This window comes from Centroberyx gerrardi, chromosome 17 (genome assembly GCF_048128805.1).
Source record: "Centroberyx gerrardi isolate f3 chromosome 17, fCenGer3.hap1.cur.20231027, whole genome shotgun sequence".
NCBI lineage: Eukaryota > Metazoa > Chordata > Actinopteri > Beryciformes > Berycidae > Centroberyx > Centroberyx gerrardi.
The window spans coordinates 3,390,043-3,402,866 of record NC_136013.1 but is presented as its reverse complement, the minus strand read 5'-3'; the positions used below and the strand labels follow the sequence as shown (position 1 = coordinate 3,402,866).

At 44.6% G+C, this 12,824-nt stretch overlaps 3 protein-coding genes across 12 annotated transcripts in view; 2 read left to right on the top strand and 1 right to left on the bottom strand.

Annotated features, from left to right (window-relative positions):
- The window catches only part of mark3a (MAP/microtubule affinity-regulating kinase 3a), a 43,333-nt gene extending 42,426 nt beyond the window's left edge, over positions 1-907 (top strand). For all 9 annotated transcript variants that reach the window (XM_071906152.2, XM_071906148.2, XM_071906151.2 and 6 more), the window contains one exon: positions 68-907. In XM_071906152.2, coding sequence (XP_071762253.1) covers positions 68-413 — 346 coding nt within the window. In that variant the 3' untranslated portion in view covers positions 414-907. The remainder of the gene's footprint in view (positions 1-67) is intronic.
- A 1,264-nt stretch (positions 908-2,171) lies between these two features.
- On the bottom strand, positions 2,172-6,406 carry ckba (creatine kinase, brain a). Its single transcript, XM_071906127.2, has 8 exons — positions 6,298-6,406; positions 5,660-5,861; positions 4,652-4,806; positions 4,435-4,567; positions 3,755-3,926; positions 3,394-3,517; positions 3,041-3,230; positions 2,172-2,529 (listed from the first exon to the last, which is right to left on the bottom strand). The coding sequence occupies exons 2-8, from the start codon at positions 5,850-5,852 to the stop codon at positions 2,351-2,353; spliced, it is 1,146 nt and encodes a 381-aa protein (XP_071762228.1). The 5' UTR covers positions 5,853-5,861; positions 6,298-6,406; the 3' UTR covers positions 2,172-2,350.
- A 535-nt stretch (positions 6,407-6,941) lies between these two features.
- The window catches only part of trmt61a (tRNA methyltransferase 61A), a 19,933-nt gene continuing 14,050 nt past the window's right edge, over positions 6,942-12,824 (top strand). The window contains exons 1-2 of one of the 2 annotated variants that reach the window (XM_071906130.2): positions 6,942-7,086; positions 8,958-9,301. In XM_071906130.2, the coding sequence (XP_071762231.2) occupies positions 8,971-9,301 (331 nt within the window). In that variant the 5' untranslated portion in view covers positions 6,942-7,086; positions 8,958-8,970. Of the gene's footprint in view, positions 7,087-8,947; positions 9,302-12,824 lie in introns of both variants that reach the window. The other variant, XM_071906129.2, reaches the window with a different exon arrangement.

The window sequence follows — 12,824 nt, the reverse complement described above, 5'->3', positions numbered from 1 at the left end:
ACTGAATCATGTCTGCGAGGCTAAAACTTGTTGTTTTCTTCTGTGTGTTTTCCTTTCCTCCCGCCAGTCGCCATGTACCTGGGGATCAAAAGGGGGAAAATAAAGACAGTAAACCCCGCTCCCTCCGATTCACTTGGAGTATGAGGACCACCAGCTCCATGGAGCCTTGTGATATCATGCGGGAGATTCGCAAGGTGCTCGACGCCAACAACTGCGACTACGAGCAGCAAGAGAGCTTCCTGCTTCTTTGCGTCCACGGGGACGGGCGCGCCGAGAACCTGGTCCAGTGGGAGATGGAGGTGTGCAAGCTGCCTCGCCTCTCCCTCAACGGCGTCAGGTTCAAACGGATATCCGGATCATCCATCGCTTTCAAAAACATTGCTTCCAAAGTTGCCAACGAGTTAAAGCTATGAACAAAAGGGTTAAAAAAAAAATCTATATATATATATCTAGAAGTATTTAAGCTGTACAATCATCCAAGTAGCAGTTTCCAAATGTCTCCTTTTTTCTAAACAAAATACAGAGTATGTATTGAATATTATAATGTATAGAGTAAGGCTTTTGGCAATAATCACTGAATTACCTACTAATATCTCAGTCTATTCTGGCCGTACGGGGTCGACATTAACGAGTTGAATATGATTTGTCATGCTGTGAATGTGGACAAAGAGCATTTCTAGTCTTATTTATTTCATCGTTTTTTCTCCTGAAAAGAAAAAAAAAATTAACGTAGCGTTTTGTTTTCAGTGTAAATAATGTATCTTACTTTCAAGACAGCTTCACTGCAATACTCATTTTTTTTTTTTCTTTTTGTATTTCGTTTAAAAGTAGAGATGATGGGGAGTCCATGTAAATGCCCACATGGTAAGGTTCACTCATGTCTCAATTAAAGTGTCTGTCAACTTGATGAGCCCGTCTCATGCCGTTCATTTTGTGTCCCGACACGGTCCGGGTAAAAGTGTTTTGTGTTTCTTTAATGTTTGTACTGCTGCACGTGTGTGGAGAGTTTCATTTCAATATTTAAATGAGTTGTTCATTTGGAGGGGAAAACGTGACTCGCTCTTACAAAAGGATTGAAGGCATAAAATCAATATTAAAGAAAGAGAGAGAAACCGGAGTCCTTGGTTGTCAAAATACTAACAATTGTACAAACGGATCCTCTAGATTTTAGAAAGTATTGGACTGCTGAACTAACGGGACTTTTTTCCCCCCTAAATAGAAAATACAGTAGAGTGTTTTGGAAATGAGTTCATGCGCTGTTGACACATTACTGTAGCCTGGTATCCAGCCCCTATGAATCCCAGTCTTCAGCACTCTTCGAATTTGCATGCCTTATGAATCGCCATGCAAATTGAAAGAGTGCTGAAGACTGCGCTTCATAGGGGCTGGATACCAGGCTAACATTACTGTGTCATTCATGCTAATGGACAAAGGCTTGAGTCCCTTTAGAAGCCGGTGTTTCACTCCGCTGGTTTCATCTCGCTGGCCGGCAACGTGTGTGAATGGTTTTATTACAAAGCTGAAACACCATCCTCACCATGTAAATCCCATTTAAATGAACTCCATTCAGCAGAAAGAACTGAGTGACTCTAAAGTCACTGGCAGTGTAACACATGCCTGGTCACCAGCTTTAGGACCAAACTAGTTTGACAGATCAACTTACCAAAAGAGTTTCCTAGATACTTCTGGCACATCTCCATAAAATTACTTTCCCCTTTCTTTGCATTTTGTCAAACAGTCAGCCTATTGCACCATTGTAGTGTAGTTATGATCATGGAAACCAGGCACTTAAGAACTGGTTTACCATCAAATACAGACTGACTGCAACAGACAAACATGCCTGTATGAGCCACTTCAGTTGTAAAAAGTCACATTATGCTGTTAGCATGAAAAATGTCCATTTGGTTGAAACTATACTGAACTACTGCATGTGTAGTTTGTCAGTAAAAGTACTTTATCTGTATTTGACAAATGAAAGTCCATGATATGCAACATTCAGGGACCAAAATGTTTCATCTTGTCTGAACAGAGGAATCTGAACCACAATACCTGCATGTACCAGCAACCTGTTGATGTAGGAGGCAGTTTAGATACATGACTGTAAAAAACCAGACAGTCGGCACATTCAACTTCTCACTACAGATTTAAAAATATATATATCAGGCAAATACTTCAACCAGAACATTTTTTTTTTATTTCACTTCAGATCCACCCTCACCTTACAACAAGAACCATGTGAGTTAGTGCTCTTTAATACAGAGTGCATTCCAGGACAGAGTCAAACATTCATTCAGACAGGGGAAAAGGAGGGAGGGGGAAAAGGAGGGAGGGGAGGGGGGTCAGGACAGTTTTACTTCTGGGCGGGCATCAGGTCGTCGATGGACTGGCCCTTCTCCAGCTTCTTCTCCATCTCCACCAGCAGCTTGACTCCGTCCACCACCATCTGCACCAGCGCCACCTCGGAGAAGCCCAGCCGGTCGGCGTTGGAGATGTCGAACACGCCGCCGACGGCAGCCGTGTCCACGCCACCTGACACGCAAAATGCACCTCCGTTAGATTCTCAGTTTGTGATCACATGATGATCCGGGGCAAAATTATCTCACCAAGTACAATTTAGTAACTTTGCCCCAATGAGGACTGTTCCTAAATGCAGAGCAACAAGTCCAAACACACAAATATGATTTCTTAATGTAGAGCTGCAACTAACGATTATTTTCATTATTGATTATTTTCTCAATCAATCATTTGGACTGTAAAATGTTAAAAATAATGAAAAAAAAAAAAAGGTTCCAGAGCCCAAAGTGATTCTTACAAAAAAAAAAACACGCTTCAGCATTTGTGAAGCAAATTTTTGGTATTTGTACTTTATAAGACAAACGATTATTATCAAAATGATAATTGATTAATTTTCTGCTGATCGACTAATTGTTTCAGCACTACTTGTCAGTGATGATGATGAGATAGGAAACAAGGTGGATTTGTAGTACAGACAGTTAGATATTTGATTTGAGTCCTGTGGAAAGTGAAAGTGAGTCCGTACCGGTTCCACGCTTCTGCAGCCTCAGCCTCTTGAGGACTTCCTCAAACTTGGCGTGTTTGCTCATGTTGGGCAGCTTGACGTGGACGCCGCCGCGCAGCCCGGTGCCCAGGTTGGAGGGGCAGGTCAGCACGTAGCCCAGGTGCTCGTTCCACATGAGCCCGTGGCCTCGCTCCTTCAACAGGCTCTCGATCTGAACACAACACACCCAGGCTCATCATGTCGTCAGTGTAAAGCTCGGGCATTTATACAGTAAACGCGATATTAGCAGAATGACAAACCGATCTAGACAATCTGGCAACTGGTAAATCGGACTCCCTCCCGACCTAGATGAATGGGATTTGTGTCTTTCCTACCTTGGTGAGGCCGGTGCAGAAGCGGTTGAACACTTCCTTCATGTTGCCGCCCTTCTGCATGGAGATCACACGCAGGTGGTCTTCCTCATTGACCCACACCAGGAAGGTCTTGTTGTCGTTGTGCCTTTGGAGGAAGGAGAGAAATTAAAAATAAGTTTGCTTCAAAAGAGAGATCTACCATTTACAAAATGCTTGATAAACACAAAGTTGGGTCAAGAGATCCGATAATTTGAGTCTCCAGTTGACAGAATGACAACACTAACAGACTCATTACCAAATATTATAGAATCCTAAAATAGCTCCAACTTTTGGAAGTGACTTCACTCAGACCTAAGACAGGTGAGGAGGATTAAAAACTGACCAGATGCCCCTGGCGTCGGGCCAGTCGCGGGCCATCCCAGAGGCCAGCAGCAGGGGAGACACGGGCTTGTCGAACAGGAAGTGGTCATCGATGAGCTGCTGCTGCTCGGCGTCTGTCATGTTCTTCAGGGCGTAGTACTTCCCCTTCAGGTCTCCTGTCAGGGAGTCCAGAGCTGGGGGGGGGGCAAAGTTTCAAGACCATAAATACCTCAACATTTAAAAACGCTGCACATATAGAGCAGCAGGATACACAGATACAAAAACCTGTTTTAATGTGTGGCAAATTCAGATTTTCCATTTGGTTTCACAGAACAAACAGGTCACAGCTCATTCCAATTTATCTTTACTAGTAATGTAAAAATGCTCTCATCCTGTGTCATACCACCTGCTGCCACTAGAGCGCAGCCTCCACTACACAAATGAATCCAACAAGCATCTTGCTGGATTTCACTGGACCCTGAATTATTTGCTCATTCTAACATTGTAGTCTGAAGCCACAACCTTCTATTCCAGCTCTGTTTTTTTACCAAACATGATTCAGTCAACTGTTAGCAGTGTGATGCTTCCATCGGTCTGGACTGCAGTCGGTGCCGGCAGTCTGCTGAGACAAACTAACACACTGAGGAAATTAACCTACTCTGCAAATAATAATTTTAACGCCTTCACCAAATGGCTCTTTACCTTCGATGGAGAGTTTCTCCACGGCGCGTCTCTCTCCACGGCTGCAGTGTGGCGGCAGGCAGAAGCCGCGGATGCTCCTGCCTGTTCGGACCCTGGAGCTCAGGACGTAGTTGGGGTCGAGGTCGTCTCCGCCCTGGGGAGGAAGGACAAGTCAGAGCGTTAGGTTAAACCGGGTTAAACGTCTCCAGCCGTCTAATGTGACAGAGCGCCGCGGTACCTTGAGGTTGGCGGGGTTGAGGTCGGTCTTGTGCTTGTCTGTGGGTTTGTATCCTCCGTGCCGGTCCTGGATGACGGGGTCCAGCAGCTCCTTGAACACCTCGTAGGTCTCCTCGTCTCCGGCCACGCAGCCCACGGTCATGATAAAGGGATGACCTGGACAGAAACACAGCAGGGTCAGAGAGGGGACACCGGAGCGGGACACCACAGGGACAAACCAACAGCCTCACTAACTCTGTCAATGTGCTGAATGTCACCAGGTCTCGGGACGGGACCCTGTTACTGTACCGGGATTATCAACCCCTGTCTGAATGACACCGTCTACGGTGAAGCCGTTGGGGGTCGCCCGCTCTCTCAGAGTCCTGTACATGTCCAGGGTCAACACCTTGGCCATGTGGTTGTTGTGCTGACTGAGATCTGGGAACTCATCCTCGGCTGACAGCCTCTTCAGTGTCAGCTTGGCCATAGTTTCAGAGCTAAACGACAGAGACACAGTCTACAGGGTGAGGGGCAGGCACCAGCTTCATCTGAACTCTCCTCAAAATGGATTAGACATCAGCCAAACAGCCAGGGGGGCTCTTAACACACACCAGGTTTTGGCTGTGGCTGATAGGTTTGTCTACTCTATCAGCAAACTGTCTGACATGTAGTAAAATAGTGAAAGTAGCTGGAGGATTTAGCAGCTGCTGTGGCCTGTTCCTGCCCTGCATACATTAGTTATATAACAGTGATAATCTTTGCTGTAAAGCTGTGGGATATTGCTCTGATAATGTAGGCCCATTTAGAGGAGGATGGCATGGTTTAACTGACTCAGCTCTCCTTATGTTTCTAACTGTTGGTAATACTTTATCCCACTGGCAAGGTCACAGTGCAAAGCCGTGTTCTCCTGGGAACATGAAGAACATGAAGGACACGGAGCGGTAATGCGCATGTTCTGCCGGTGAACGCGCTCGGTCTCGGCGGAACAGATGGTTTGTTGGCTGAAAACTAAAGCCGCTCGGGTTTTTACCTGGGTTATCAACCCCGGTTTGAATGACATCATCCAGAGTAAATCCACTGGGTGTCTGTTTGCTCCTCAGCCGCTCGTACATAGCAGGAGTCAGGACCTTGGCCATGTGGTTGTTGTGTTTGCTGAGGTCTGGATACTCCTGGTCGGAGGCATATTTCATCTTCGTCTGGTTGTGCGTGTTACCGAAAGGCATGGCTGATCCCTGGGCGGAGGATGGAGGAGGAGAGACGGTGAAAAGCAGCGAAGCAAACCCGAGACAGCAGTGCGGAGACTCGGCAGTAAAACTACATCTGTTAGCGGGTTTATGATGGATGTTAGAAAGCACAAGCGACTAAACAACTGTAGATAAACGGTAAAATATACACCCATCAATTCAGTGAACTAAAGGTGTCTAAACAGGTGCAGAAAAGCGGCATTTCTAAACACACAGTGCAATAAATGTCATGCATCTCTTGGCTGTAGATTATTTTATGAAATGTCTCCGATAACAGGAATTCCTGCAGTAAACAGCGGGCCTATTCGTGAAGCCAAAGATATAAATTCTCACTACTGCCCAGCTATCGAAAAACCCTTAAAAACCCGAGGATATTTCTGATATTTCTGATTTCGGAAATCCAATGAAAAACCACATATCCTACCTGTTGTCGTCTGATTTGAGGCTGACTACTACTACTACTAGGGGAAGATACAAAGATCCCTATTTTTCCGGCCGAGGAGCGCACCCACCACCAGCGTTCAAGTAGCTCTCCGGTCAGCCTACTGATGACTTGAGATCATACTTTATAGTAGACGATCTCGCTCCCCATTGGTCGGTATTTCTAGTCCATTCATTCAATTGGACGCGGTGATTTGGCTTCTGTGTGAGTTGTGGGTTTCTTTTGTACTGGCAGAGATTTCATCCCTAAGGCTATGGATTTCAATCTGAATAAGATTAGATTTGCTGCTTCTTGTGCTATTCCTTTAAACGTGCTGGGATCAGGACGCATTTTTTCTGTGTGTCCTATTAATAAAAATAATGAGAATGTATTTTCTATTTTAAGGGAAAGGGAACCTAAAAATAACCTTTACAACTTTGTGGGATTATGTACGTTATCATTTGGAGCCTGAAACTTTCACTATTCACCTGTTAACAAACACGCCTCTAATGTGAAACGTTTGCGGATCACAGATTTGCAGATCATCTGTACAGCCTCTTTGAATGGACTTTGCCGATGATGGGAGTGTAGTGGTTTGTGATCTGGACATCCTTCCGCCGTCTCCACTTCCTCTGAAAACAACACCACGTGTGACAGCAGTGTGGCGAGTGGAGAATGAATGGGTTTCTGTCACTGCTATCCACACAGATACAACATCAACAACCAGTCGACTAACGTTATATTTCATCTTTGTTTCATCTCATTAGCTAAGTAATACAACTTCTGCAGAAGGTAGGTTCAGGGTCGGCAACATTGTGACATTTGCTAAACTAACGGTAGTCAACAGCATAGGCTGGTTAGGTTGAATGGCTAACGTTAGCATGTTAGCTAGCCGTCCGAGCCGGTGTCGAAAGTCAAACGTAAAATTCACGAGCAGGTTAATTTAGACGTTTTGCACAGTGACCTCGCCGTTTATTGTCGGTTACAAACTGTATCTGTAATTGCGAAACTAAAAATGTAAAGTTAAATGTAATGTTAAATGTAAGCCTAAGTTACGTTAACGTTAGCTTGCTTAACATGTTAGCTAACGCTAACCGTGTTAGCTACAGCTAACGAAAACGTCAGTTGAGACGATTTCGCCGTAACAGAAAATGTAAGTTTCTTAAAATAACATTGGAAATGCAGCGTAGCTGAATAACGATAGCCAACGTTACTTTCTCTTTCATCTCACTCACAGTTTCTCCATGTGTTCTGCCATATTGTGTCCGTTTCCTCTTGAAGCAGCAAACTGAGTCCGTCTTCCACTAAGTTAGCTGTTGACTGAAATTACAGTTGGCCTTCAGTTTGAAAGATGCTTATTTTGAAACACAACATTCAGTGCGCGTGATGATGCAGAAAGTAAAACTCGACTTGGCTCTGGTTTGACCCAGAATGGAGAGTGGTTACCATGGTAACACGGTTCCTTCCTCCATCTTGGAGCAGTAACGTCAACAGGAGCGATGTAAAGTTATCACTTATTCTCCCTGGCAAAATAAAGACCATTTTTAATTAGTTGCAGGCTATTTCTGCCAGGACGCACCTTAATGATGGAAGTGACACATAGTGGCGCGTGGTGGCAGACAGAGAGGACATTCATTTGCATATCTGTATAGGCTACTGTGGATTTTAAGTTGATTCAAGTGTAGAGATGTTTGTTTTTACGGTAGTAGCCTAGTTGTTTACATGATGGCATCTATATAAATTATTTCTTTATGGATTGTAATCTTAATTGCAGGCTAAGATGTCATGCCAATAAAGTTTAAAAAAAAAAAGTGAGGGCCTATGTCCATTATTACCTGCTTAAATTGGCTTAAAGCTGTCACACAAACCACTTAATGGCATTACATTTGCCTTTTATTGTATATTTTATCTGGGTGTATTGTTAGGTGTGTTTCAGTGTTGGTGATATTTAATTGCTGCCAACATCTGTCTATTGCTACAACAACAGATCATTTGGGGGTTTTACGTTAAAAATAAGCAGATTTTCATATATACTCTTAATACAACTACTCAGTACCAAAGAGTACCAAAGAAATCCGAGAATTATAAACTCTTCTTGAAAATAGGATTCATAGTTTCTGTAAAGTAAATGCACCATTAAAATACTTCCAGAAGATAATCTTTATGATTTAAAACATAATTACTTAACATAGTTGAGCTATTTTTATCGACAGACTACAAAAAAATGCTCATGTTTGGTACCATTTTAGACAGTCACATTTGTCTTGCATACAGTGAGCTAAATAAAAAGTAGTAGTGATGTCTCAATAAAAAAATATTAGCATTATAATGGCAGCATAAGCCACTTTCACCATTGATTCCAATGACAGTCAGCTGAGAAGTGTACCCAGGTAAGATGGCTGCCATATGGTCCCATTCCAGAATGGGAATTCTCTACGACAGGTCCCCTCTAGTGTTATATCTCTATAATAAAGACTCTCTGCCTAATTTCAGTGTGGTGGAAATATGTTCAAAGTTTTTATATAAACTGGGGCTGATGAGGCTGTTTGACTGGTGTGCAGTTTGTTGATAAATGGTTTGTTCTGATTTCATTTTAAATGTATTTATAATCTTAGTAAAGTCGACCTGAGCTCTTCACCCTCTTCCCTTTTAGACCCTTGCAGTTGCAGAGTGACCATGAGTTTTGTGGAGTATTCGGAGCTCATCCAGGAAGGGGACGTCGCCATCGTCTACCTGGGCCACGAGTCCATGATGCCGGTCAAGGTGCAGCAGGGCGCCCAGACGCAGACGCGCTACGGGGTCATCCGCCATTCCACGGACCTGATCGGTCAGCGTTACGGGTCGAAGGTCACCTGCAGCAAAGGCGGGTGGGTGTACGTGCTGCACCCCACCCCCGAGCTGTGGACCGTCAACCTGCCGCACCGCACGCAGATCCTCTACACCACCGACATCGCCAACATCACCATGATGCTGGAGCTGAAGCCGGGCTCTGTCGTCTGCGAGTCAGGTGAGGTTTTGGGATTTTGAGTAAGAGGCGGGATTATATTTGATATCCATCTCAACACCATTTCCACGAGACTCCATTCATATTCCGACTAATAAGGACAAATTTTTGCTAGCCTGGTTCAGAGCCACACTCGGCAACTTTGCACATTGGCGGCTCCAAATGGCAGCGAGAGGTAACTGTTTGAAAAACTTGAACTTCGAAACCCAGAAATCCTGTGCGGTGAGGTCAGTAAACGTCACACAGCTCACTCATGTTTCCCAACCGGCCGGTCTGTGATGCTTTAAGGAAACCAAAGAGACGAGAGAGGAAAAAATCTAACGTTGGTGAGTCCAGCTTTCTCTGCTGCTGTTTGGATTTCACTCTCAAGTTTTGATTCGTCACTTCCTGTGGGTGGAGATGTGTTCATACCGGACACCAGAATTTCATTTTGGCAAGTAGGGCGAATCTACAGCATCTTTGTTCTGCAGAATCTAAGCGGAAATGTAACGCACCTCTCTTTTAAAGTATAAACGGAAAGGTAAAGATGAGGTAAAACTTCCTGGAGAAGGAGACAGTTTGGATTTCCCAAGTGTCCATACCCGACACCAGAATCTCATTTGGGCAAACAGGGCGAATCTGTGGAGTCTCAAATAGTGGAGTTGGGACACTCTTATCTATTGCGGTCCCACTTTGTGATTTAGCTTGAAAAGACGGGTTTATTTTTACATAAACATCTCGCCTACTGCAGCTTTAAGAAGTGCCAGATTTTAATCTCTAGAACTGAAGGACCCATTTTAATCTTAGTACTCCTCAAGTATCACAGTGTCTGTCAGCATCATGGGGTGACTGTTGATGTACATTAAAAGATACGGGGATTATGTTGATATTTTCCAATAGTTTGGTCTTTATTCTCTTTCTTCTACTTTTCCATCACTTCTTCCTCTGTTCTCCACTTTGCCCTCTTTGCCTTGAGCTTCACTTTCCTCTTCCATCTGATTAATTGCAATCACTCTGAGTGTATTGGTGAGTTATGGTCGGCTGTTGCATTTTCTCCCAGCCCTAAGGCAGTTGTGTGTGTGTGTGTGTGTGTGTCTGTGTGTGTGTGTGTGTGTATTCATCAGGTCTGGTCCCTGCCGCAGTGCTTCATCATGTTTAACTGCTGTGCTGTTGTGCTGTGTACAGTCCTGCCCACCGCGTTATTGATGGAACCTGGGGGAAGTGTGTATGTGTGTGTGTGTGTGTGTGTGTGAGGTGGGGTCCCTAGGTGATGTATGAGTTCAATAGTATCTGCATCTGCTTAGTCAGCAATACGCACACACACTCATCAGCACTATGGAGAACACTGCAATGTCTGCATTGGAGTCACATTTCCGTGGCCCATTTTTATGCAGATTTGATACTTGGTTGTGTGTGTGTGTGTGTGTGTGTGTGTGTGTGTGTGTGTGCGTGCATTAGAGGAAAGCCCTCACACTGGAAGCATCATCGGATCTAAACAGCCGAAGATTGAACAGCCGATTAAACGCTTCGGTTTATCAAATTACACCTTGAATGCGGCATTTCATTAGCGGCACATTCCCACACTGAATATCATTAATTATCTGCTGATGAGTGCTAAGCGCCGCTCGAACGGCACAGCGGTGACTCGTAACGTTCAGCCTGACGGGCCAGAAGCGGCGTGTGTGTGTGTGTGTGTGTGTGTGTGTGTGTCTGTGTGTGTGTGGCGTCCTGGGAGGGAGAGGGCTTGACTTTGCTGGCGAGCTGTGTCAACATGCAGTGATTAGAGGTGATAATTTTGTTTGGCCGTTCTGTTCGGCCTGCAGGGAACACACGGTCATGTGGAGGAGTCACCTTGCTCACAGGTTGTTCTGGAAATTACCCAAGATGGCCGAGCCTTTTTGAAGATTAGATTTCTGTCGTTTTTTTCTCCCCTCTTCCCACCTGCGTTAATGCTTCACAGATATCAGGGGAGAGATCAGATATCTGCCAGTCGTGTCATCCACTGCCCGTACGATGGAGGTTTCTCCCTGACCTCCGTTGCCTGCAGTGAAATATTATTTTCCTGGCACATTTTACTTTTACTCGTGAATTAATTCTTCATTTAAAGGCCTTCTCCGACCACTGAATAGGTGTGGTGGGTCACTCTGCCTTAAAGAGCTGCTGACACTAAAAGTAATTCATCAATCTTGGTTTCAGTGGAGAGTTTTAGTGTCCCATGTTGGTCTAAATGCTGTTTCAGAGGCTTTTCCTCCCTGGCAAGGATCAAAAATTGGGGGAAACACTGTATACTTAAAAATATGCATAAAAATATTCAAATTGAAAGATATTGAATTATCGGCAAGATGGAGACTAGGAAGCAGGGATGACACACTGGCAGCCCTGCAGCCTCGCCCCCCTCCCCTCCCTCGTTCTCCTCATGCTGCTGCATCACTTCTTCCCCTCGTACAGCAGCTGCCCGCTGACTTGACGTCTTGTTCTGTGAACAGATTAGAAACCCTGATAGGAGCCATGGGTTGCCTTGACCATTTGCATCGGAGCAAAGCTCGCATTAAGGTTGCCTCAGTAGCCGCTTGTCATCGGCAAGGCTACTGAGAATCAAGGGCTTTCCGGTGGCTGAAGGGGATTCAGCGATGTTGCTTTGAGCCTCTAGTGTCACTCAGGCTTTGAGTTTTGACCACCAGCAACTGAAACACAGTCTGAACACATCGCCTCCACTGATTGGGGAAAAAAGAAGTCATCTACTCTACACTAAAATGTAGAGGAAAGGCAAAGACAATGTCATGTGTTTTGAATGTATTTTTACGCATTATAAACAGGGGGTCGTAATTATTGAATGCCACCAGCTCCCTAAAACAAGCCCCAAACCTCATTTAGCTCTAACAAAAACGGGGGGGAAAACGAAGCTAAATGTCGGAGTTAGGATCTCTGTGAAAGCCTGAACTAAACCCTGTTGCAGCCTGGGAAAGTGCAAACAAAGGATAAGCTGTGCCTTGGCTCATTACACACGACCACGGACAAGAGCTGAGAAGGGAGACCAAGGCCCAAACCCAGTGTCCGCACTCACGGCCTCACGGAATTTGAGGTGTGTTCCCAATAAGTCAGCGAGCGTTGAGGGCCGTCCCAGTGAAGAACCAGCAAGTGTGTGAGGCTCTGATGCGACTCTTCACTCTGCCCTAATGCAGCCTCTCTGCGAGTCCAACAGACTTTTCTGAGGAACTTGCCCACAATTCATAGCGTTTGTGATGTTAATATCAATGTATCAATGTATTATGCAAAAACGCACTTCTGGATAATAATCCTGTTTAGACAAAAACACAAGCAGAGTAGGGCTGCAACTAACGATTATTTTCATTGTCGATTAATCTGTCAATTATTTTCTCGATTAATCGATTAGTTGTTTGGTCTATAAAATGTCAGAAAATGGTGAAAAATGTCGATCAATGTTTCCCAAAGCCCAAGATGACGTCCTCAAATGTCTTGCTTTGTCCACAACCCAAAGATATTCAGTTTACTGTCATAGAGGAGTAAAGAAACCAGAAAATATTCA